This window comes from Arvicanthis niloticus, chromosome 21, assembly GCF_011762505.2.
Source record: "Arvicanthis niloticus isolate mArvNil1 chromosome 21, mArvNil1.pat.X, whole genome shotgun sequence".
Lineage (NCBI taxonomy): Eukaryota > Metazoa > Chordata > Mammalia > Rodentia > Muridae > Arvicanthis > Arvicanthis niloticus.
In genome coordinates, this window is record NC_047678.1 from 29,375,070 (window position 1) to 29,401,571 (window position 26,502).

Consider the following 26,502-nt stretch of genomic DNA (forward strand, 5'->3'; position numbering starts at 1 on the left):
AAGAGGTGGAGCAAAGAGTTTCAGAGATGAGGACAGAGAAGGTAATGGAGGATACACAGGAGGATTCAGAGTCTGCGTGGCTTTAAGTAGCCACAGGCAGCTACAATACAGGGATAGAACAATCGGGATAACGTGTCTACTCTAGGTGGGCAGCTTGTATCATCATCAATTGCCTCTGAAAGGATTGTGTGGGCATCTTATGAATTGAGAATTTATTGATATAGAAATCTGACTGATTAATGATAAGCTTCAAGAGCTTTGATTTACTGGGTTAAGAGGATTTGTTACCACCAGCCATAGGGATGGATGGCAGAGAAGGAATGAGCAACTCTGAGGCAAGCGAACCGGAGCTGGGAACACCACCATATTGGGCTAGCCTTGGAGGTGGTGACACTGGGAGTGCCGGGGCATAGAGTAGCTGGACAGAGCTTGGGATGGTGCCAACTTTTTTTTTTAATATCTCTTGCAATAAAACCATAAGCTCAATTAAACTTTAATTTTCATTTTAAGGTTTTCTAAGACAGGGTTTCTCTGTGTACATATACATACATAGCCCTGACGATCATGGAACTCACTCTGTAAACCAGGCTGTCTTTGAAGTCAGTTCTGGTTGACTCTGTCTCCCAAGTGCTGGGATTAAAGGTGTACTCTGACACCACCTGGCTTTTAATAATTTTTTTCCTTTTTTTCCTTTTTAAAGATTTTTACGTGTGTTGCTGTTTTGCCTTTAAGGACACTTGTTAGTTGCTGCATGTGTGCTAGCAATTGAACCCAGGTCCTCTGGAAGAGCAGCCAGTGGTCTTCACTGCTGAGCCATCTCTCCAGCCCATATGCCCATGATTTAAAAAAAAAAATGATTTGAGAATAAAGAGGTCAAGAATTCAAAAGAGAACAGTGAGGAGAGGTCTATGGAAAGGTTTAAAGGAAGAAGGGGGAAAGGATAATTATAGTCTAAACAAATGCCTTTTTTTTTTTTAATTTGTCACCTGGCTTCTAAAGTGAGAAGCTGCCCACATGCCCTGGTCATCTAAGGAAACCCTATAGCAGTGAAGTGACAGATGTCACAGACAAGTTGCTCTTACAACTAGCCACGGGTTTTGTTCCAGAGATGGATTCTAATAATGTAGCCCTGGTTGGCCTGGAACTAGCTCTGTAGACCAGGCTGGCCTCAGAACTAAGATCTTCCACCTGCCTCTGCCTGCCCAGTGTCTGGATTGAAGGTGTGCACCTCCATATTTGGCCTCTTCACTTCTTAGCAACACTGAAATCACCAGCCTGGGCTTGCAAATAGACTTTTATTATCATTGAGGAATAATTGACACATAACCTACTCAGTTTTCAAGAAGAGATGTTCAAGGTATATGCCATCAGATAGTTGGGGATGGGACCATTTTTCATCATTCGAATTATGCTCACATCATCACAAAATGTTTCGTTACAAGCGCTGCCAAAGAAAAAACAAGATGTCAGTACTCAAATGGGAGTGAAGCTTGTCAACTGATAATTAGACTGTGGTTTCATCACAGTGCTGAATTTGTTTAAAACTTTTTAATACTTACGTGTCATGTGTGTATGTGTATGTATATGTATACACTCCTGTGTTTGTGTGTGTGTGCCTGTGTGTGTGTGTGAGTGCATGCCTATGCTAATATGCATGGCGTGGATAGATAATAACTTGTGGGAATCAGTTCTCTCCTTTCACCAAGCAGGTTCCAGAGACTCAACTTGTAGGGATTGGTGGAAGTTGCCTGACCTGCTGAGTCATCTCAGGTTAATTGTGAGTAACTGCACACATTGGCAAAGGCAGACTATCATTCATAGTGTGAGTTCCAATCTCAGACTTCTGCCCCACTTCTCAGCCTCAGTTGTTCAGCAGATTACCTAGCTTAAGAACAACAAAAGGCGAGTGTGATGCCACATACCTATAAGTCACTGCAACTTAGGAGGCCGAGGCCAGAGAATTGACAGAGTTTGAGGTTAATCTAGGCCATACAGTGAGACCTTGTCTCAGAAAAAAAATAAAAGATTTTAATTTATAAATTTATTTTAAAATTGAGTTCTGTTCCCTTGGCCAAACATGGTCCACTCAGAGCAAATACAGTAAAGAAGCAATGCATCCCCTCCCACTAGGGGGCGTGGAGATGGTGGGGCACATGTCCATCATTCCATTCTCTACTACTGAGGGAAGCCTCTACTAGATCACTGGGGAGCTCATAAGTGTCAGGCCCGCCCTGGGCAAGTACACAGCCTCCTGCCCATGACCTTGCAGACTCTAGCCAAAACCGGTCGTCTACACTCATAGTTTCCTTTGCACTGAGGTGGTAAAAATGGCACCCCTATCTCTCTCTACTCAACATGTTGAGAACACAGCAAAAGTCCCTAAATTTTGGGGTAAAGTTCATTATCAGGGTTCATCCTTTCCATGTGCAAGACCCTGGATTCATTCCACCAGCACAAGAAAGACAAAATCCCTTCCTTAAATTGTAAGTCTACAGAGAACTTGAAACCAGAGGGACATTATACCTGATCTATAGAATGACAGACCCCAATGACAATTGATCTTTCAGCACCTCATAGAAACCAGAAGGACATGGTAGAGCCCTTTCCAAATCCTGAAGGAGTAGAAACTAATACCAATTTAAGAAAACCAAGACTGAGTGAGAGGGAGAATGTTCAGGAGTTCAAGGCAAGTCCTGAATACATAAAGTTTTAGGCTAGCCTTAAATACAGAGCAAGTTTGAGGCCAGTCTTGGGGTATACAAGTTGTCTCAAAACATACATGCGCATTCTCAAACACACAGACACACACACACACACACAGACACAGACACACACACACACTCTTTACATAGCCAAGGCCTTCTTGAGCGAAACAACAAAACTAAAGCTATCACAATATCAGATTTTAAAATATATCACAGCAAGCGGTTGTGGTCAAAGCAGAATGAATGATACTGCCATCAAATAGATGAATCAGAGCCTAGGAGAACCTGCACTTTTATTGTTTGGTGATTTTTTTTAAGGACAGGGACTAGGCTGTCCAATAAATGGTGTCAGGAAGATTCAAAAGTCATCAGTTTCTTATACTTCCCACTACTCAATGATTCAGTGATCAATTCATAACACACTGAAGGCAACACTAGACCTGAGACTGGAAAATCATGGAAAGAGTCTGTAGAAAAAGCTCCGTGTCTCTAGGCAGGAGTTCTTGGCTAGAAACTCTCAAGTACCAGCAAGCAAAGCAGGAATTGGCCAATGGAACAGAATCAAACTAAAAAGTCTCTCCACAGCTTAGTGGAGGAAACAAACAAAACACCAAAACCAACCAACCAACAACAAAACATCAATCAAGAGAAGGAAGAGAAACCCCACTGAGTGTGGGGAAAAAACTGAAATAAGTTTTCATTGTGTATAGCCCAGATTTGCGATGAATTTGAATGTAGCATAGGCTAGCCTCTAACTTGAGGTAATTCTTCTGCCCTAGTTTCCTGCATGCTGGGATTATAGCTGTGTGCCACTATGTTCAAAGGGAGACATATCTGTAAGCCATACATGTAATATAAATTATACTGGTAAATTGTCATGTGCTGTTGGCCCTTGTTGAAAGGGGACTCTGGGTGAACAACTTCAGTCCCAGGCAGAAACAGGTGGATCTCTGAGTCCAAGGTCAGCCTGATTCCAAGACAGCAGAGGCTAAACAGAGTAAACCTATAAGAGGTAGGGGTGGGGACTCATTTTTTTTTCTTTTTCTTACTTTTTTTGGACACAGGGTCAGGGTGTCCTGCTAAATGGCAATCAACACTTGCTTCAGAAGCCTGGGTGCAGGGTTTGGGGCCTGTACCACCACACCACAATCACTGAAGGTAACTTGGATGAAGGCAAGTACAACTCTAAGGAAAATTAGCCAAATGGAAATAACGACAGCTCACTGATGAAGCAACCCAAGTGGGGCCCACACTCAGGAGAACCCATCCTGCCACTGAAGACAAGACACAAGGATGCAGTCCCCCTACTTCTACTGTGGGCCTGAGACTGCTGACATAATAACTGGATCCCAAGAACTAGCAATTCTTTCTTTTCCCTCCTTCCCTCCCTTCATTCCTAATACACAATCTCTCCCTAGAGCCCTGGCTGTCCTGGGACTCACTATGTAGACCAGGCTGGCATCAAACTGACAAGAGAGCCTCTGACTCTGCCTCCAGAGTGCTGGCATTAAAGGTGTGTGTTATGCTTAGCCAGTTCCTACTTTTGTTTGTTTGTGATGGTATTGAAATTAACCCATCTGGCTGCCAGCTTTCCTAAACAGCAGAAGGTGACCTTGAACTTCTGGATCCTCCTGCCTCTACTTAAATATTAAGCACACACAGCACCATGTCTGCTCTGTATGATAATGGAGGTCATAAATATAGTCATATCTTTTTCTCAAAAGTTCATTTCTCTCTTAAAAATGCAATTTTACATAGACCTTTTTAATATGTTTAACTCAAGTTTAAATGCATTGGTGTGAAGGTGTCAGTCAGATCTCCCGGAAGTGGAGTTATAGACACTTGTGAGCTGCCGTGTGGATGCTGGAGATTGAACCCAGGTCCTCTGGAAGAGCAGCCAGTGCTCTTAACTGTTGAGCCATCTCTCCAGCCTCAGAAATGTTTTAAAATTAATGTCCAGTTTAAGTTAAGAAGCAGAGCTTACCATTGTCGTGGGCAAGGTCTCCAGTTTTTCAGCCAATAACACCTCCTGAGCAGCAGGCTTCTCTCCTCCCAAGCATGCACTTCCATAGAGCCATCAATAAAGGTGACGATGACATTAACGGGGTCCTTCAAAGAACACCCAAATGTGAGTAGGCTGGAGTCAATATCAGATCAAAAGACAGAAAGAGGGGCTAGGAGACGGTCCATCAGGTAAAGGCACTTGCTGAGCAAGCCTGGTGCTCTGACCATGTAAAGGTGGAAAGAGAGAGACCAACTCCAGGAAGTCGGCCTCTGGCCTCTGCATGTGCTCACGCTCGTGCCAATGCACAAACACACCCCAACTGTATGAAGTTTCAAAAAATGTAAATCTATTTTTGTTAAAACCCACTGGAGGGGAAATGTTCCAAACATACCACCCATAGTCTCAAGATCTCTAGTGGGTAGTATGGAACTCTCTGCAGAATGTTGCCGTCCATGCTGAAGAGCAAGAGAGAGGATTGACAGGAACAGACAATCACGTTCTTGTCACTGACTCCCATCCATTCCGGTCTGCCTTCGTAACCTTCGAGCGAGAAATTTGCTACCAGATGTCCTGTTCCAAACAAACACAAAATACACAGACAATTTTTCAATCATTTAAGTCAGAGCAAAATCTTCAACAGTTAAGAACACTGACTGCTCTTCCAGAGATCCTGGGTTCAGTCCCCAGTAACCACATGGTGGTTCACAACCATCTGTAATGGGGACCTGATGCCCTCTTCTCGTGTGTCTGAAGACAGTGTCAGTATACTCACATTAAATAAATAAATATATGAATAAATAAATAAATACATTTTTTAAAAGTAAGAGCAAAACCCTAAATGCTTACTGAAAAGCATATCCATATTTCCATGGCGTGCTACTCTGATAGAGACAATGAAATCAGTCCATTGTTCTGACAAGTCCATGTCCTAAGAAGTCCATTTCTTTGGCCAGGAAAAGGCAGGCTGTGACACAGGGACAGTATGGACAGTCAGAAGCTCAAACTTGGAAAAGACAACTAGACTAGAAAGGACAGTAGAACCCAGTCCCTAATACAGGATGGAAATGGAAACATGTCTGCCCAAGAAAACCATAGCTCATGAGTGTAGTGACCATCAAACAGGCACAAGTTCACTTCTGGCCAAGGAACCTGCTGTTCCCTTTACTAAAACAAACATCATCATGTGGTAATCCACAATCCTAGCAGAGTCCAGTGGATCTCCATGTTTGAGGCCAGCCTGGTCTATAGAGCAAGTTCCAGGTTTGCCATGGCTACACAAAGAAACCCTGTCTTGAATGATTAAAAATATAAGACAATGACAAGCATTTATAGTTTATGAAGAGCACTTGTAGGAGTCACAGGGGAAAACAGGATTTTTTTTTTTTTTTTTTTTTTTGGCTTTTCTTATATGGTTTTTCGAGACAGGGTTTCTCTGTGTAGCCTGGCTGTCCTGGAACTCACTCTGTAGACCAGGCTGGCCTCGAACTCAGAAATCCACCTGCCTCTGCCTCTCAAGTCCTGGGATTAAAGGTGTGCGCCACCACTGCCTGGGCAGGATTTCTTTTAAAATTGTCTTTAAATTATTACATTTCTGTAGGAATTCATGCCACAAGCACATATATTGGGTCAGGGGACAACTTGAGGGATTTGGTTTCTCTCCTCAGTCATGTGGTATTCCAGGAATTGAACTAGGTTGTCAGGCTTGGTAGTTAAGTGTCTCTCTCCTTTAAGCCAGTGCTTCTCAACCTTCCTAATGCTTCCGATTGAACTTTAACACAGTTCTCATGTGGCACTGAGGGTCACCCCAGACACTAAGTTACTGTCATTGATACTTCATAACAGTAATTTTGCTACTTTTATGGATTATGATTCAAGTATTTTTGAAGACAGAAGTTTGCCATAGGGGTCACGACCCATAGAGAGAGAACCACTGCCCTAAGCCATTTTGCCATCCCATAATACAGTTAGTTATTGCTTGTCATTTGGGGTTTTTTGTTTTTGAGACAAGGTCTCACTATGTATCCCTGGCTAACCTTGTACTCACTGTATAGATCAGGCTGGCCTGGAACCCAGAGAGATCTACCTGTCTCTCCTCCTAAATGCTGGGATTAAAGGTGTGTATTACAATGCTTGCCCTTTTATTTTTATTATTTTTTAACTTTATCAGTGTGAAGGTGTATGTGTGTGTACATGTATGCACTGGTGTATGTATGCATGTGTACATGCTAATCCATCTTGTCAGCTCCATCTTTTCTGTTTGTGAGACAGCACCCTCTATGACGCTTTGCTGACACAGTCTCCTGATTTTGGCCATGTGCCAGCATGTCTGACCCGAGAATTTTCTAAGGTTTACCTTTAACAGTTAGTTGGTTCCTGAACTCTTCCAGCTTCATATCAAATGTGGCAAATTTTGTGAATTGTTTAGGGCCTCTTCTGGCCATCAGGGTTATCCTGTCTTCCCTTCTTGGGGTCCAGCAGGCTCTTTGGCATAATGAGAAGGAGAGAATGGTAGACACAGGGGCGGAGAATTCCGATGTCCTCAGTAAGCTGCTCAGGAAATATACCTGCAGAGAGTATGGCCCAGTGCAATCAATGAGGAGTAACACCTCTGTAGCCTGGCACATGTGCACTCCAGACAAGGGGCTTTTGAAAGAAACCCAGGAGTGGCTGCATCTGTTCTTCACCCAGCACATGGTGGAACAGTCATTGCTCTCATTCAGGGTTGAAATAATTCACCATCTTCCTGCCCCTCCCATCACATTCAGAGACAGAATGGAGTCCCTGACCCAGGTCAAAGGGCACCTTGGTCACCCTACTGTAATGGACTCATCAGGCAGAGATTGGTTAAGTACATTTTCCCTGTGCAGAGGACTAGTCCAGGGCTGTTCTGGATTTTTTTTTTTTTTTTTTTTTTTTAATGAGGCATTGAGACTGTCTTCTGTAACCCAGGTTGCTTTGAAAGTATTTCAATATATAAAACCAAGTCAATATGCTTGGGCCCTGAGAAGACCATTTCTTGGCCTCTGAGCAGACCATCTCTCTTACAGTACCTAAGAACCAGGCACCAGAGAGCTGGCAGTTAAGAGAGAAGGCAGTATATAAAGCACTGGGTATGGTAGCACTTATGTGAAATGTGTCATGGCTTGGGTAAGCGTGTCAGCCAGTGATAGAAAACTGCTTCCAGTTCCGGACCAGCAAAGGTTTCTGGGACTGTTATGTCACCTGCCTTGGTCCTTTGGCTGAGCCACATTTCAAGGACACTTCACTAATAGACATTTGCCATTGTGGTCGGTCACGTGACTGCTTCCAAGCACATTACTATTTCCTGACTATAGGAATGGCTTTCCTTATGATAGGGCCTAGGAGGGCAGGAGTGATCTGCCCAAACCTCCCTGAGGTCTGGACCATCCCACCATCTCCCACCTTCACCCTGGAGTTGCTACAACAGACCTACCTTTGGCAAGATATGTGGGTGTTTCTTACTCACAAAGACCCATTTCCTCTGTGGAGAGCAGTAGAGTTCGTTAATACCATATTGGAATACATGGACTTTGGAAATGAGGTTTAACTCTGGAATCTTAAAGATGTAGAGGTCACCATCAGTATCACCTGCCTGAAATCAGAGCACCCGGTCAGTGGGAAAAGGTTAAGCATGGAGGAGGCAGTGTTATCTGCTCTAAGATACACCACTGTGTCTTCAAGTCCAGTAACAAGAGATCCAAAGCTCTGAGCAGCCTGTGTCACAGAGCATCTGGGATGATCATGGAATAAGACATAAGACTCTCTAGCCCTGGGGGGAGACGACTTATTGGGTAATTGTGGAGAGAGAGAGAGAGAGAGAGAGAGAGAGAGAGAGAGAGAGAGAGAGAGAGAGACAGAGAGAGACAGATCAACCCTAGTCCTCCAATGGCTTTTTCTGACCTCTAAGCATGCACGTGATACATAGACACACATGCAGACAAAATATTCACACACAAAATAATTTTTTTCCTTTTAGGTTTCTTGACACAGGATTTCAGGATTTCTCTGTGTAGTCCTGGCTATCCTGAACTCGCTCTGTAGACCAGGCTGAACTCAAACTCAAGAGATTCACCTCCTCTAAGACATACACCCCCATGCCCTGCCGGATTTATTTTTTAAAGAAACTTTTGTGGGGCAAGGTAGCCTATTATTTTCAATCCAACACTCAGAAGGCAGAGGCAGTCTGAGCTCAGTGAGTTAGACCACCCTAGTCTACACAGTGAGTTCTAGGCCAGCCAGGACTACATAATGAGATTCTTTCTCAAAGACATGAGGTAGGATATGTATAAAGATTTTCCAAGCCCTAAAACCCTCTTTCCCAGGTCATCAGCGTTATCCTTTTTTCAATATCTTTCACATTTTTCTCTCTATTGTCTCTACCCAAATTCATGGATTCAGCAATAATAGACATTTCAAAGGCAAGAAGATGTAAAACCACTTAGAAAGATTGTGTGTGTACGTGTGTGCATGTTATATGTATGTATGTGTATGTAGATTACATACCAGGGCATACATGGAAACCAGAGAAGGATGCCAGGTATCCTGTTATCCTCTTCTCCTGACTTCCTGAGAGTCTCTATTGAGCCTGGACTTAGGCTGGCTTGGCTCGCAGCCGTCTAGTCCCAGTGACCCTGTGTTTCCATCCCCTACACTACTGGGGTTACAGGCACCTTTAGCCACAGCTCACTTTTAATGTGAGTGTCAGGGATTTGAACTCGGGTCTTCATGCTTGCACAGATAACACTACTACCCAATGAACCATCTCTACCCAGTTTCCAGGAAAGAATTTTAAATGATAGTTTTGAGAGAATGGCTTAAAGAAATGTACATGAAGTAGGTCAAAGGCTAAGAGATGGCCATGTTCATATACCTAGAAAATGCCCCAACATATAACAAAGACATATGCTCCACTATATTCATAGAAGCCTTATTTATAATAGCCAGAAGCTGGAAAAACCCAGATGCCCTTCAATAGAGGAATGGATACAAAAAATGTGGTACATTTACACAATGGAATATTACTCAGCTATTAAAAATAATGAATTTGAGAAATTCTTAGGTAAATGAATGGAACTAGAAAATATCATTGTGAGTGAGGTAACCCAATCACAAAAGAACACACATGGTATTTACTCACTGATAAATGGAGATTAGCCCAAAATTTGAAACAACAAAGATTCAACTACCAGACGACATGAAGCTCATGAAGAAGAAAGAACAAGTGAGGATGCCTAGGTCTTTCTTAGAAGGAGTAACTAAATACCCAAGGGAGCAAATATGGAGACAAAGTGTGGGACAGAATCTGAAGGGGGGGTTGTATGGAGATCATTCCACCTGGGTATTCATTCCATGTGCAGTCACCAAACATAGACGCTGATATGGATGTCAGGATGGGAAAGCTGACAGCAGCCTGATAAGGCTGTCTCCTTAGAGGTCCCCCAGAGTCTGACATACCCAGAGACAGATACTCGCAGCTATCCATTAATCTGATCAAAGGTTCCCAATGGAGGAGGTAGAGAGTAAACTGAAGGAGCCTTAAGGTCTGGTGGCCCCATGAGGAGAGCAACAATACCAACCAGCCAGAGCTCCCCAGGGTCTAAACCACCAGCCTAGGAGCACATATGGAGAGACACATGACTCCAGCTGTATATGTAGGGGACGATGGCCTTGTTGGGCATAGGTGGGAGACAAGGTCATTGGTACCTTGAAGGCTGAGCACTGAGGGGAGGGGGAATCTGAGGGTGGGAAGGGGGGCTGGGAGTAGGTGGGTAAACACCCTCATAGAAGCAGGAGGAGGGGGGGATGGGATAAGGGGTTCCTGGGTGGTGGGGGAAAAGCAGTAAGGGAATAAAATTTGAAATGTAAATATTATATCCAATAAAAGAGGGGGAAAAAAGAAAAGCAGTTAGAAACAACATTCTTAATAAAATGTTAGCCCTCTTAAAAAAAACTATCTTGATACTAAAATTTTTTTTCTGAGAATTGTATATTGCAGAATGATCAGCCTTGGTGTATCTACTCAACAAGCAAGCTGGGCAGACCTGCTCAAACCTCTGAGGTCCGGGAATTCCATCTGGAGGCAGTGAAGACACAGCATCAGAGGATTGTCAATTTGCTCTTCCCCCGACTCCTCTTCTATTATTTCAACACCCATAATCAGCTTAAAGAAGCTAATGAAGAGTCAGCGCCCCTATTCCCTGGGCTTGGGGACTAAGGTGGTAAATGTTGGACTGTCTTTCTAGGGAAAAGTAGTGGTTTTGTGGGAATAGAGAGGATTAGCTAGGGGTTAATTGCATAGCCATACCTATTAGTAGAAATCTGCATAATTAGTATCAAGATGAAGATATAAATTCTTAAATGGCACCAATTTACTTTGATTACAAATTTTAAGGTTTTCATTGGCATGAGCTTCTTAGTGATATAAGAGTGAGATGAATATTGTTACTCTCATAGGCATTGTACCAGTATAACACATTTAGGAATACAAGGCTTAGACCCAGTCCTTCTTTAACTTTTTAAAACTGATTTGAGAAGGTCAGCCTGTGAGTTAAGGGACTATGGCAAATTCATGACTTGGAGTTTATTATAAGGGTGTACTCTATGTTTTATTTAGAAATAGCTGAGTGGAGTTAACAGGCAACAGTCCAGATTACCTTACATGGATAGTTAGTTTTCAAAACATCAGAAATCCTTAGAATTGACATGACAAACATTTCTGTATTAATGTTCATTTTCATTAGAGACCTGTCTGCTCCTGACAGCTTCCTATATTGAATTCTAAGAAGAAATTGAGCATCCTTGGAGTTACTCCAGTTGTGGTGAGACAGCCACTAGGCAAGAATTACCTCTTTCCTTCTACAGACAAATTACTGTCCAGAAAAGGACACACTTGCAGAATAGTCGACTGATTATATCTGCCTAGACAGAGTAATCAGCCCTTAATAATTCTGCAGCACTAAGGTCTGTCAGATGATCCTGGGCCAGAAGGCAGAAGAACAGATGCTCCAACGTTTTGAAGTAGAGCGAGTGTCCAGGTGTTCAGAGGTCTCTATAAATTAGCTAAGTTTTAGAAGCTATGCTTTGTGCTTCCTACAATTATAGTTAACTCAGTCATTCTGGATTTCTGACGGGATTGAAAACTTATAGCTATTTACCTTGAGAGAAAATATTTGAGTGGATGGTCAGCAGCTGACATTCATCCTAAAGCCAGGTTCAGAACTAAATGTTTTAGTTAGGATAGATGACAGAGGTGCTGGTTAGTCAACAAAAGGATGAACTGGGTATTAGGACTATCTTGTACCTCACTGGTACAAATTGGCATAATTATGCTCTAATTGTATTTTGAGAGAAAAGTTTCATTTTAACAGGAAGGGTGATGTGTAGGAGGATCTAAGGTGGGAGGAGTACTGAGAGGAAGAGAAGGAGTAAGAAGAGGAGAAGAAGAAAGAGAGGAGAAGCTAAGTGATGAAAGAGAGAAAGAGGGGGAGACAGGGAGGCAGATGTTCATGTATCTCCACCAGTCAAAGACAGTTGTTATATCTAGGTTGGGTAGTGGGTTACACCTCTGATTGAACAATACCAAACTTATAAAGCCTATGATTAACATTTTTTAAAAAAATGTATAAATGCAAAAAGGAAAAGGGGGCATGGGATAGGGGTTTTCTAAGGGAAGGAATGGGGAAAGGGGATGGCATCTGAAGTGTAAATAAAATATCTAATAAATAAATGAATTTAAAAAAAAAACAAAAAAACAAAACAAAAAAAGAGAGATGGCCATGTTTTCTGTATACTGTCATTGACTCTCAGGGTTTGCAGAGACTCCAAGATGGCAAGTTAAGATTTGGCAGTAATGGGACCTCAAATTGGCAAGTGTTTTGTTCTGTGTGGCTATTCCAGATTTGGGGGTCACTTACCAAGACAATCGGGCCATCCTTTGTAAAGACAGCTTCCAGTGATACACAGGGAAAGAGCAGCCTGTTAGTCGACAGAGGTTCCCTGCTGTGACAGTCCCACAGTTTGATAGTTAGGTGTACATCTACAGTGACCACAATCTGCATCTCAGGGAGAGTCGTCAACATCTTGATGTAGGTGGGCTGTTCTAGGCTGACCCAGGTCATCACACCCTGGGGAACAAGAACATCATCATGTCTGAGCACCTCTAGTTCAGCTGCTTTCACCCACCAGCTTTATGTGGAAGCCTCCTCCACACTGAAACCCCTTCTTACTTACAAGAAAAGAGCATGGAAGTTCTAAGCATCCCTCACTGGACATGGGAGCACATGCCTAGAATCCCAGCCCAGTGAGGCAGAGGTGGAAAGGTCACTAGAAGCTTGAGGCCAGTCTGGTCTACAATGCCAAGTTGCAGGCCACTTGGAACTACAAGACTATCTCAAAAAAAGAAAAAAACACAGAGCTGGAGAGATGGCTCAGCATTTAAGACCACCAGCTGTTCTTAACCAAAGGACCTTGGTTCGATTCCCAGCACACACATGGCAGCTCATAACTGTAACTCCAGTTCCTGGGGACATGACACCCTCACAGGTACATACATGCAGGCAGAATACCTTTGTACAGAAAAAAAAAAAAAAAAACCACAAAGAGGAAAACAAACATCTGGATTATTTGGGGCAGGAGTCGACAGGAAACAGGACACATACATTGTGCTCAGACACAAGCACACATTCACTATTCAGACCAGAAAGAACATGGCTGTCACATGGCTCACCAGGGAAGGGCACCTGCCACTAAACCTGATGACAGGGCTTCAATCCTCAGGAACCACATGGAAGGGAGACCTAACTCCCACAAACATGTATGAAGAACAATCAGCAGCCCTGTGCTCAACGCCATTTCACCTTCACTAACAGTGCAAGCAGGGAGCATGTGCCTATTGTCACTTCTGGTGGGGCTAGATTTGTTGTTGTTGTTTCAGAGACAGGGTCACTCTATACCCCTGGCTTTCCTGAAACTCACTATGTAAACCAGGCTGGCTTCAAACTCACTGGCCTCTGCCTCTTGAGTGTTGTAGTTAAAGGTCTGCATCACCACTTCTGGCAGTATTACCTTTTATAACACATGAAACAAACCTATTTACAATGAATCAATTCCAAAACTGGTTATTGTATCATCAATTCTTTTGTTGTTGTTGTTGTTTCGAGACAGTGTTTCTCTATGTAGCCCTGGCTGTCCTGGAACTCACTCTGTAGACCAGGCTGGCCTCGAACTCAGAAATCAGCCTGCCTCTGCCTCCCAAGTGCTAGGATTAAAGGTGTGCACCACCACTGCCCAGCTATAGCATCAATTCTTATACATTGCAAATGAGAAAAGCAGGTTCTTTTGCAGGCTTTTCTTTAGCTTTAAAAAAAAAAAAAAAATCAAGAGGCTAGGGAGATGGCTCAGTGGTTAAGAGAACCAACTATTCCTCCAGAGGTCCTGAATTCAATTCCCAGCAACCACATGGTGACTCACAACCATCCGTAATAGGATCTGATGCCATCTTTGGGCATGCAGGTATACATGCAGATAAAGCAAATAAAATAAAAAAAAAATTTTTAAAATCACATTCGCATACACACAATAACAATTTCACACACACACACACACCTACACACAGACACACCTCACACACAGACACAACTCACACACACACTCACACTCTCACACACACACTCTCACACACACACTCTCACACACACACTCTCACACACACACTCACACACTCACACACTCACACACACACACACACACACACACAAACACACACTCACACACACACTCACACACACTCTCACACACACTCTCACACACACTCTCACACACACTCTCACACACACTCTCACACACACTCTCACACACACTCTCACACACACTCTCACACACACTCTCACACACTCTCACACGCACACACAAACACACAAGCACACACGCACACACGCACACACGCACACACGCACACACGCACACACGCACACACTCACACACACTCACACACTCACACACTCACACACTCACACACTCACACACTCACACACTCACACACTCACACACTCACACACTCACACACACTCTCACACGGACACACAAACACACACTCTCACACGCACACACAAACACACACTCTCACACTCTCTCACACTCTCTCACACTCTCTCACACACTCTCACACACTCTCACACACTCTCACACACTCTCACACACTCTCACACACTCTCACACACTCTCACACACTCTCACACACTCTCACACACACTCACACACACTCACACACACTCACACACACTCCACCAGCAGCAGCGTAAGTAACAAAAAGCCAAAAGCATAATTAAATTTAGTAAAATATTAGAGGCAGCAATCAATATAGCCATTTCTAAGCCCTAGCTCCATTTGCATGAAAATTATTAATTACCTCTCCTTCCCTCTAAACATAATCTCCCCTTTGAGTCAATCTTGCCTCCTTTGAAAGGCAACCTGGTGAAGTCCTTGTCACCATGGAGCACAAGACTCAGTCTCACAAGGTTGAGGTCCAGCTCCACTCCATGCTCCCTCTGCCAGGTACAATGACAATGTACCACTGGATCCTGCCTAGCACTTAGGAGGCAGAGGTCAGAGGGTCCCCATGAGACCAAGGCCAGCCTGGACTGCACAGTGAACTCTAGGACAGCCTGATATTGTCCTAAAAAGCCGCCTCCTAACCACTCCAAAATAAAAACCAAACAAAAACCTCCAAACCTCCAACCCCAAGATCATCCTGTTCATTATCTTCAGTTTGCTGTAGGAGACAATGTTTATAAACATTGAGATCCTGTCTAACAAGATAAAAATCCCTTTGCTGGGTGTGTTGGGCCACCCCTTTAGTCCCAGCACGCAGCAGACAGAGGCAGGCAGATCTGAGCTGGAGGCTAGCCTGGTCTACATCGTTCCAGGCCAGTTAAGACTACAGGGTGAGACCTTCTCCCAGACAGACAGAACAAACCAAACTCAAGAATGGATTAATGTTCACTCCATTAGACTATTTTACCTTTTAAAATAAAAAATCTGAGAGAACGGAGGATAATGAAGAAACACGTACTGAGGTATCCAGCAGTCACACAGTTCTCTCCTCCAATGGCTCAGAGCTGGCTGTCTCCCAAGTCAGAGTACACAAGAGAAAAATACTCTTTATAAAGCAGCAGGGACTGCACAGTGGGAATCTAGTGTCACAACGCTGAGACAAGCCATGAGCAACGTCCTCAAGAACCACAGGCTTGGCCAGTCCTGTGTTCTTTCCCACTGGTACTAGGGTCCCCACCATCCCTCTCCCAGGGCATCATATGGGCCCCTAGCACTCACAACACCATAGAAAATAGAGATTCTCTACCTACACAGGTGTGCTGGTGCCAGATCAAGCAACACTGCCACAGCTGTAGCAGGGTTTCCTCCCCTAAGACACACAGCCCAGGAAGGTCTCAAGAGAATTGTGCTCAGAACAAGCCACACCTTGTTTTATTAGCTCCTGGGCAAAGAGTGGGGGCCCATTCTCCTAGTGCCACAGCCAATGAGAGGGCATGGCCAGCTCTCCTCATGCCCTCATGGCCAGCTCTCCTGACTACCACAGGTAGTGAATTGAGGGAGGGCATCACCCCCACATCCATGCCAGCAGATTGCCTCTAAGCACATCTGTAGATATTTCTCTAATTAATCATCAGTGTGGAAGGACTCAGCCCACTGTCGGCAGTGCCACTGCCAGGCTGGTGGTCCTGGGTGGTATAAGAAAGCTAACTGAGCAAGCCATGGAGAGCAAGCCATAAAGAATGACCAATCCTCCATGGTCTCTGCTTCAGTTTCTGTCTGAGCCTCCTCTGATGAACTCACCTCTGAGTTCTTCCAAGTTACTTTTGGTCATGGCCTTTTAACACAGCAAAAGAAAGCACAAACACACAAACGTGTGGCAAACTATATTATGTGGTAAATGTAGGTTCTCAAGACTCTCCAGATATCCAGACATGAGATCAAGCTGGATTATGGGATTTCTGACTGTTAGATAAAAACCATGGTTCCTCAGGAACTTCTGAAACAGGTTCCCATCTGCCAAAAGGTATCTTTAGCCTTGTTTTTGCTACTGTTACTATGTACTATGTTACAATGTACTCTCTTTCCTTACTAGATACATCCTAGATCAAATAAACACAGATTGTCTAACTCCAATATACTTAACAGATACTGGCTCTCATTCCTGTCAGAAATCTGCTAAATGTAATGTTCAATGTTACTATGGTAACTATGTTACTAGGATTTTCTAATGTTACAGCTTACTAGGACAGACAGAGACTACCAAATCCTGACAGTGAACCCCCAACTCCCAAGATCTCTGAGTGACATGGGCAGAGTGACAACAAGACTCCCTAGATTGTGATATGATAACCACTGAGAAACGCCAATCCATTGCCTTGCCCACTGCCAGGGCTTGGTCTAAACTGTGGACAGAGGACACCCAGAGAGTTACATGTCTCATATTGCCTAAGACAAGTGAGTCATTTCTCCCAGATTCCTCCCCCACAGGAAAAAGCTTCTCATCTTATGGTTCTAATGGCCAAACCACCTCTGCCGGAGTCATGATGGAATTGTCCACTGCAAGTATCACAAGATGGATGACTGTACTATCTCCAAGGGAAATGACTGAGCTGACAAGGTAGCTCGAGCTGTTTCACCCACCACAGGACATTTTTAAACTCCTCCAAGGTCCTTACTTCCTTGACATCCCCCCTCATAAATAACACTAACCTGGCATTTTGCCTTCTGCTTCAGACCCCGACCTCGGCCTACCAACTCCTTAATGTCATGCAACCTGGGCACTTTAAAGATTGCTGGTTATGTGTACCCCCTGAACAAACTCACAATTGCCACTTACAGCTTCTCCAGTGACCCTGTCAAGTCATCTTACTTCACCTTTCACCAGCTGCCCTGACTCTGCTGTTGCCAAGACCCCATACCTTTTCTCTATCACTCTTAACTATAGACTTAAGGTGTTTCTCATACTAATCTATATAATCAACTATCATATTCACAAGGTCAAATTTTCAAGTTTCCTTTAATTGTCTTTTAAATGTAAACTTAAAATGTTTATCATACTGCTAAATTTATATATATTCAATCTCCCAGATGGAAGGAGAAAGCCCTTCTTGCTTTTTCTGCTCCACAAAAGGTTTTTGTCTTCCCTAAATGCATCTACAATAGTGGTCATGCTGTTAAGAGATTTAACTCTTTTGTAAACTTACAAGCTCCAGGAAACCCACTCAGATCCACCTCTCATAGATTAAACAGACTCCATCTAGATAAGTACACCTGCCAATCAATAGCCTGAGTTTCTACCTGTTACCTATTCCAGAGGATGGGATTCCCCTCTTGTTCCCTGGGATTGGGCCTTATCTCACCCCAACCACCAAGACCTAACGGTTTCAAATGTACACCTAAGAAGATTATTCTCCCCAAAGTACTTAACTTTATTCTCTATCTCTAATATGTGTGTGTGTGTGTGTGTGTTTGTTTCAGCATCTTGCTATGTCCAGGCATCTACTCAAAATCTGCATCCAGAACATCTCCAGAGAAGCAACCCACAGATGCACCAGCACCTGCTCTCACAGACACCGATGCTTCTACTACACCTGCTTCTTCCTATCCACAGATGGTCCCACAGATCCTAGATAGCAAAGAAACAGCCAATTCTCCTAAGACTGGACCAACATCCCCATCTCCGTTTTCTTAGGTTTCACAGGGACACAACACCTCAAAGTCAGCAGGAAATAGCTAAAGATCAAGATGGTCCTATCCCTGGTTCACCACCACCTCTTTCTAGTTTCTCCTTTAAAAAATTGAACCAAAATGGAGAAATGTCAGCTCCAGCCGAGGCAACAGCCAGGTAGGCCTGCCTTGCCACGAAAGGGGATGTTTGTCCCCTCCTTGCTCTCTCTGCCCCTTCTGTCTGGCTCTTTTTTCTCCCTAACCACTTTTTCACTCTTCCCCCCCCCCCCCACTATCTCTATGTGTTCTGACTGGCCTCTCCTCTCCTCTCTTTCTCTCTATCTTTCTCTGTCTCTACTCTCTTCTCAACTCCCCTTCCCATGCCCTAAATAACCTCTATTCTATACTATACACATTGTATGATTGTTACCTCAGGGGGAAGGGATGCCTCAAGGTCAGCCCACCACGGCACCCTCCGACCTCAACATACTTTGCTCTACAAAACATATCCTGGCCTTTTAAAAAGACAACACAGTCTACTTCTTCCTCTGTGTAAACCTCTGGACTCTTCTAGATGCCTCTGGCTGCTCTCTCATATGTACTGTAAACAACCTTAATCATTATCATGGAGAGTCATGTCAGCAGTTTCTTTACTGAATCCCCTCAAATAGCTTTAAAAAGCATCTCAAAGCATTTCCAGCAAAATCAGGAACAAGACAAGTATATCCACACTCTCTACTCTCCCTCAAAATGGTATTGTTTTAGCTAGAATAATCAAACAAGGGAAACAAAGAAAAGGGATGCCAATAGGAAAGAGAAGCCAGAGTTGCCTCATTTGCAGACACTATGAGCCTGTACTTAGAGACACCGAGACTCCACAGGAACACTCTTAGAACTGATAAACTTCCAGCAGATTGATAGGCTATGAACTTAACATGGAAAAAAAATACTACCCTTCCTATACAGCAATAGACACAGTAAGAGGGGATCAGGGAAGCCATCCCATCCACAGCAGCCTTGAAACACCACCCTGAAATGGCCTGGTGGACGTGGTACACACTTTTGATCCCAGCAGGCAGAGGTTGGCAGATCTCAGAGTTTGAGGCCAGCCTAGTCTACAGAGCAAGTGACCCCCAAGGCTTTCACACAGTGAAACCCTGTTCCAAACCAAAAATACAACAACAAACAAACCCTGGAGTAAGAGGCCAGAGTGATGGGTCAGGAGCTCAGAGCAAGTAATGCTCTTGCAGAGGACCCTAGGTGGGTTCCCAAAGCCTACACAACATCTCAGTCTCTGGCCTCGGCCAGCAGGCACCAACCACAAACTAACACAGGCACACACATATAAAATAAAACACATATCCTAAAAAGGAATCCCTGGGAGTAACCCCAACCTAGTATGTGAACAATCTCTATGATGAAAACTTTGAAACACTGACAGGCACTGCAGAGATGGCTTAGCAGAGGACCTGAGTCCAGTACCCACACAGCTTACAGCCACCTGCAACTACAGTTTTAAGGGACTTGACACCCTCTTGTGACCTCCACAGGCAGCAGACACACTTGCATCACACATACATATATGCACAGAAAACACTCATAAAATAATTAAATCTAAAAAAGGTAAGAGGGGAAAATCAGGTGTGTGGTATAAACCTTTGACCTGAGAACATGGGGAGCCAAGGTAGGTGGATCTACATGGGGACTTCTACAACAGTCAGGTCTATACAGGGAGATCCTGTCTCATCATCACCAACAATAAAAAGATGAAATCAGAATTCACATCCAGATAAATATTGCTACTCATCAGCCAAACTCACCTCGTGAATATCCCAGGTGGAAATCTGGGCCTTGGAATTTACCATACAGACAACTGATCGGTCTTGTAGGTTTCTTGTTAAGCCACGCCCTGAGAGATAACATGCAAATTCCTGAAATCCTGCAAGGAAACCCCAACAATATTTGGACACCAGACAGTTGAGGGGCAACTCAAATCAAAGAAGGTATCTTTCTTTTTCCTCTACCTTGTAGAAGCCTTGTATAAAAGTTGTGGGAAGGATGAAGCAGAGGCAGTCAAGCACACTGCAGGGTGGTCATTGGTTCAGATACAGTTACTCTTTAATGTGCTTCTATAGATACAAAATGGGTACTGGGGGCTGGGGCTGGAACTCAGTGGGCAGAGTGCTCAGTTCTGTTCCTAGAGGCCTATAAACCGTAACCCAGTTCTCATTTGGATGCAGAAGGAACAAGGTCATTGGTGTTTTCTACATGAAGAATTTGAGGTCAGCCTGTGGTACATGAGATCCTGTTTGAAAGAAAGAAAGAAAGAAAGAAAGAAAGAAAGAAAAAGAAAGAAAGAGAGAGAGAGAGAAAAGCAGGAAAGAGAAAGAAAAAGAAAAAAGAAACAAAGGAAAAAAAGAAGCAAAGAAAGAAACAAAACAAATAAAACAGCCAGATAAAAGATGTCCCAATCCCAGTGAAGGCAAGCTGCAGATCTTGAGTTTGAGGCTAGTGTAGTCTACAGATCAAGTTCCAGGCTAGCCACAGCAATATAGTTTCAAAACAGAAAAGGTAAGGTTTTTCCCATCAGGAGAACCAATTCCACAAAGTTGTCTACACACACACACACACACACACACACACACACACAGTGACATGTACACACAGCACATACACGCTAAAACTAATACGTGAAAGAAATTTAAAAGTATCTCTCCATCACAAAGCAGTTCTGAGGAAGTTTTTAGAAAAAAAGATAACTACTAAAGCCTATCTAGTAATTTTCCCATTAAGTTCTCTCTCTACTCTGGGAAAGGTATGAAGCCTTCAGGGCAACGGAGCGATATATAGACCTGGTTAAAGATTTTGAGCAACCACTCAGCAGATCAAGAGTGGTTCTATGGCTAGCCTAGCACAGCAGGCCCATCCCATTAAACTACAATTCCCTTCCTATTTTTGAATGAGAATGGGAAAAACCAAGTGGGTGTCTCTTCTAGCAAACCTGATGTCTTTGTGTGAATTTCTTTGTAAGTGAAATCTTTTAGCTTTGCCCGGGACTTGGAGTGTTCTTGCCATGTTCGGTAAACAAAGAACTGCTTCCATGTCTTGGTGCCCAGGAGCTGTGGGGTGACGTCCTCACAGAAGTGCCATCTCTTCACACAGAGCTTCCTGCAAAGCACATTTGCAATCTCATCAGGCTAACCCCAGTCACCTCACCTTAGAGCCACAATTACAGTGAGCACAACTTTTATTCACTAACCATCCTCACACAGCAGAGGTCCTGGTCCAGACTCAGAAGGCCTCCTCTTCCCTTCCTGCCCCATCTCATCCCTTCTTCCCATCCCACCCTGCCCCTCTCCTTACTTCCACAGGATATTACTGCTTGCAGTTACATTCCACTCCTATGGGAGAAAAAAGAATCCTTAAATCAACAACAGCCCCCTTCCCCTTGCTCTCAATTTGGTCTGTGCTGGGCCTACACAGGTTAATCAAGCACAGTCCTAGCTCCCCAGGCCTAGCCAGCCTGGAGAGACCTACCCCAGCAAGTCACCTTGGGAGGGCTCAGAGGCAGGAGGGCCGGTCTCCACAGGTCTGACAGGGAGTCTCAAGGATGCCACATATGAGCAGCACGTCTCCTCACGGCAGCTTGTTCTTTTCATTTAGCAGAATGTTGTTGTCACTGTTGCTGCTCTGAGATAGGGTGTCTAAGTAGCCTGGGCTGGTTCTAAATTCATGTAATTGAGTATGACCCAAACTCCTGCCATCTTGCTTTCACCTCCCAAGTGCTTCAATTACAGGCATGTGCCACCACTCCTGCCTCATTGAACTGGATTTGAGGTCTTCAGAGTGGATAATGCTAACTCATGAGAATATATATCTGTTTGCTATTCTCTAAGTTGGCTCTCCTGTTGGTCAAGAGAAGCAGCTGAGTTCCTGAGACATCAATGTGTCAGAGCTGAGTAGACAGGTCTGAATGAGGTAAGTGTAAGGAGGAAAGGGAAAGGAAGGGAAGGAAGGGAAGGAAGGAAGCCAGGCTGCGTGAGTACAATGCTGGGGTAGCTGAGACTCCAAGACTGAGCGGGAAAGGCCCAGGGCCTTATGATGCACCAGATGGAGGAGTTCAGCCAAGGAGCTTTTACCTTGTTCACTTGGGCAGCCTGTAGCAAACTGAAGGCATCCAGATAAGAGAAGATTTTCCACAGCGGCACAGAAGGCAAATAGAACTCCATCTTAAGGGGCCTAAGTCCACATTGACTCTTCTTTCTCCTCCCCAGCTTGCTCCAATTTTAAAGGCTTGGCCAAAGATTTAACAAGGCTGCCACCTGCAGCTTCTTGGGCTTTGATAGCAGCAAGCTGCAGGTGTGTAGACTCTCAGCCTCACACCAACACACACACACACACACACACACCGGAGCCAGATACACTCAGCTAAGAGTGTTCACACCTAAATTCACTCCACAGTGTTATTCATCGCACAGATGAGCTCACCAACCCCTGCCTGGCACTGTGGAGACCAAAAAATTACATGAGCTGGGGTAGCCCCCATTGATGATGTACTTGTCAGAACTTTCTAGAAAATACAGAGTAACACACTAATTTTCAACAGGCTAAAGACTGAGACTTTGTGTCAGAAATAGAAAAGTAAGAGTCATGCTGATTTTGTTCATGCTCCTTATGTTAGTGACCAGAAATCGGAATGTGTTTTCATCTAACATTACCTTCTCCAGTGCAGCCACAGGGTGGAGCTTAAGGCGCATACGTGAGAATGGAGACTGGAGGACAGCCTCAGCTGTTGTTATTCAGGTGCCATCTATGATTTTGACACAGCCTCTCATTCTTCTTGGTCTGGTGCTCAGTGATGGGGTTAGGCCAGCTGTGCAGCGAGCATGAGGAAGCCACAAGTCTCCAGTGCGGAGATTACAAGTGAGCACCTAAAAATGTGCCTGGTGTCTTTAAGGAGGGCACCTCTTTATAGTAAGACTCTGGAGCCCCTCCCATTCAGATTAGGTCTGCTCCTCTTCCTCCATGCTTTCCAGCTGGCATACCTGCACACTCTACTTTCTGGGCTAGTGACTGGACTTGAGCATGCTAAGCACTCACTCCAGTATGGAACTGCACCCAGTGTGTTCATGTCCTTAGTCAGTTCTGCGCCCGTGACTCTTCTTGGGCTAATACAAAGCAGCAGATGTGGTCCTGACATCTCAGAATATTTGCCTCAAGAGGATAGGCCAGCTTCCTGTCTCTGGGGACCGAGTTCAGGCAAGCAGATGATGCTAGGCTGTCTGATGACAGAGAAGTCTGACCTTCTTACTCATCATCCTCCCCCCAGACACACAGGGGCACCAGCCAGAGGAGTAGCACCCAAGTGGCCTGCCACCTGGTGGCAGATACAGGCATTAAACACAGCTGAGATGGAGCTAAATCAGAAACCATTTAGAAAGAACAGCTGAGCCAGGGCCAAAACACCAACCCGCAAAAACATGAGGTAATGGTTTATTTTAAGCTGTGGAAGTTTTGGAGGGCAGTGTGAATGCAGTCATGTGTAACTGATAAATTGTCATGAGATCAACCAATCTCTGATTCTGTTTTTTTTTTTTGTTTGTTTGTTTGTTTGTTTTTGTTGTTTTTGTTGTTTTTTTGACACATGGAACTGCACCCAGGGTGTTTATGTCCTTAGTCAGTTCTGTGCCCGTGACTCTTCTCGGGCTAATACAAAGCAGCAGATGTGGTCCTGCCATCTCAGAATATTTGCCTCAAGAGGATAGGCCAGCTTCCTGTCTCTGGGGACCGAGTTCAGGCAAGCAGATGATGCTAGGCTGTCTAGGGTCTCATGTAGCTCAGGCTGGACTTGAACTTGCTAAGTAACCAAAGGTAACATTGAAATTCTGATTCTCCTGCCTTTGACCCCAAGTGCTGAGGTTACAGGCATGAGTCCCCTAGCACACCTGTGTATCAGATGCTTTCATATTCCGTATGTCCCTTGCAGAAATTTGCTGTTCATATTTACCTTTCAGCTAAGTCTTCATCGTGGTTTCTAAAGAACTGTATTTCAGAAATATATCCTGCTTATGTGGAAAATGAAAATACTGCTTAGAGGGATCAGAATTAAGAAAAAATAACAATGGCTCAGAACTTAGAGCTCTTGCTGTTCACACAGAAGGACCTGCCTGTGTTCAATCCCCAGCATCTACCCAGGGAGAAACCATGTCCTTTCTAGCACTGAGGAGGCAGGGGAGGAGGACGATCCCTGGCCAGTTTGGTTAGACTCGCTGAATCAGCCCGGTTAGCACCAACTTCAGTGAGATCCTGTGTCAAAAGACAAGGCAGCGAATGACTAAAGAAGATAATCACTATTGACCTCTGGTTTCCCCATGTATCCATGACACACAACTGCATATGAACACACACACATGCACACACACACACACATGCTGGCTAGATTATAAAAATAACTACAAACTCACAAACAAAAGTAAGTTTTTACATCATGTCTCAGGTATACTTACTAGAGCCTAGAAGAAAAAATGTGATGTTCCTCTTGCTGACCTCTCCACACGAGGCCCATGTAGACCTTATCATTCAATAATAATCACTTAGAAACCGAGATCTATTATCTTCAGTTGCTATTTTCTATGTCCACGGGATGGGGGAGGGGGACTATTCCTGATCAGAAGTAACCACTAAGTTCTCCAGTGAACCAACATAGTGCATCTGTCTCCCACTGACCCAGAAGCCTACTGTGTGCCCAGAGCTCACAACCGTGGGGTGGAAAACAATAATGGAGATATAGTTACTCCATAAATGCCTCAGTGCTGGAGGCAAACATACAGGACTCTGTGTGAGTGTCAGCCCATGGGTGGTGGCACTCAATGTGATGCTACCTAGATACAGAGGGAATGGATGTCGCTGTAATGTGGAAGGAAACCAGGCTTCTCTTTCCATATCCTCTTGTAGCCTTCACTCATCTGTTGAGTTTTACATTTACTTATTTATTTACTTTTGGTATTCGACACAAGGTTTTTCTGTGTAGCCTGGGTTATCTTGGAACTTCTGTTCCAAGCCTGCCTCTGCCTCCAGAGTGCTGAGATTAAAGGTGTGCACCTCCACACACCTTTGGAATGTACTCTAAATGTGAGTGGAGCCTCCTTGAGAGAGTTCTGTGTTCTAAAGTGTTTTCATGTGAGGGCATAAGAGTTACTAGGAGTTGGGCTTCGTGAGTACCAGTGAGATGACAGGATTCCATCTAACAGGACCCCAGAGGTAAACATATCATGGTCAGAAGCAAGAGAGGTGCACTTGCTGAAACCAGAAACAAGGCTGGCTTTGCAACCCAGGTTTCTGGAACTACAGGATTTTTTATGTCAGTGGCAAGCATGCCTTGCTGTTCCTAGGAGTGGGTCTCTACAGGTGCCAATGATAATAACATTCATGATCTACAGCCAGAAGCAACAGAGTGCAGAAAACTCATGTCAGCCACCAGGCAGAAAATCATGATCCCCTACACAATTTTGGTATGGATCAAGTCTTATACAGAGAGCCCATTATTCAAACAGGATTTGGATGTTCTTGCGAATGGACCTTTGCATGTATAAAAAACATTTATCACCTTGTGTTGGGCTAGTGGGACTTACGGGGGAAGGAATAATCCTAGGTCTATTGAGTGCAGTTGGATGAGCTCTCTCTAATGCCATGAAATTAAAAAAAAAAAAAAGTAACATAACTTTCACAATAACATGGGAAACACTGAAACCTAAGGGTAAATGGCCCACGTCTACCTTGTGTAGGTCAGTGGTTCTGTGAATTCACTCCAGTGTCATTTTCCTGGTCTGTGATATAAAGTTATGGCAGAGACAGACTCTGGTAAATGACTCCTGAAGTAAAATCCTTCATGGTGAGTAGGCCAAGGATTGCCTTGAAGGATCAATGCATCATGAAGCAGGCATGCTTCATTCTGGCAAAAGTGTAGCCTTTGAAGAAAGAGGCGGTCCATTAGATCCATTGCATCTTATGTCTAACTACTATTAAAGCAACATAGGTCATGGCAGGGGAAAGTCA

The 26,502-nt window shown here is 44.1% G+C and overlaps 1 protein-coding gene across 1 annotated transcript; it reads right to left on the reverse strand.

Moving 5' to 3' along the window:
• Window positions 1-1,332: 1,332 nt before the first annotated feature.
• Window positions 1,333-22,691, reverse strand: LOC117693522 (F-box/WD repeat-containing protein 15-like). The gene is made up of 10 exons (XM_034484227.2): window positions 22,587-22,691; window positions 21,811-21,848; window positions 21,449-21,615; window positions 20,268-20,386; window positions 12,645-12,854; window positions 8,165-8,323; window positions 7,064-7,274; window positions 5,102-5,280; window positions 4,690-4,814; window positions 1,333-1,444 (listed from the first exon to the last, which is right to left on the reverse strand). The coding sequence occupies exons 1-10, from the start codon at window positions 22,674-22,676 to the stop codon at window positions 1,339-1,341; spliced, it is 1,404 nt and encodes a 467-aa protein (XP_034340118.1). The 5' UTR covers window positions 22,677-22,691; the 3' UTR covers window positions 1,333-1,338.
• Between the last annotated feature and the right edge of the window lie 3,811 nt (window positions 22,692-26,502).

What these genes read in the sequence shown, in the direction of transcription:
- LOC117693522 (XM_034484227.2), bottom strand. Translation starts at nt 22,676, where the DNA reads ATGGAGTTCTATTTGCCTTCTGTGCCGCTGTGGAAAATCTTCTCTTAT. An exon ending in AGGCTGCCCAAGTGAACAAG is followed by an intron (nt 21,849 to 22,586) that starts GTAAAAGCTCCT and finishes TTTCTCCCATAG; the next exon opens with GAGTGGAATGTAACTGCAAG. An exon ending in GAACCAACTAACTGTTAAAG is followed by an intron (nt 5,281 to 7,063) that starts GTAAACCTTAGA and finishes TGTTTGGAACAG; the next exon opens with GACATCTGGTAGCAAATTTC.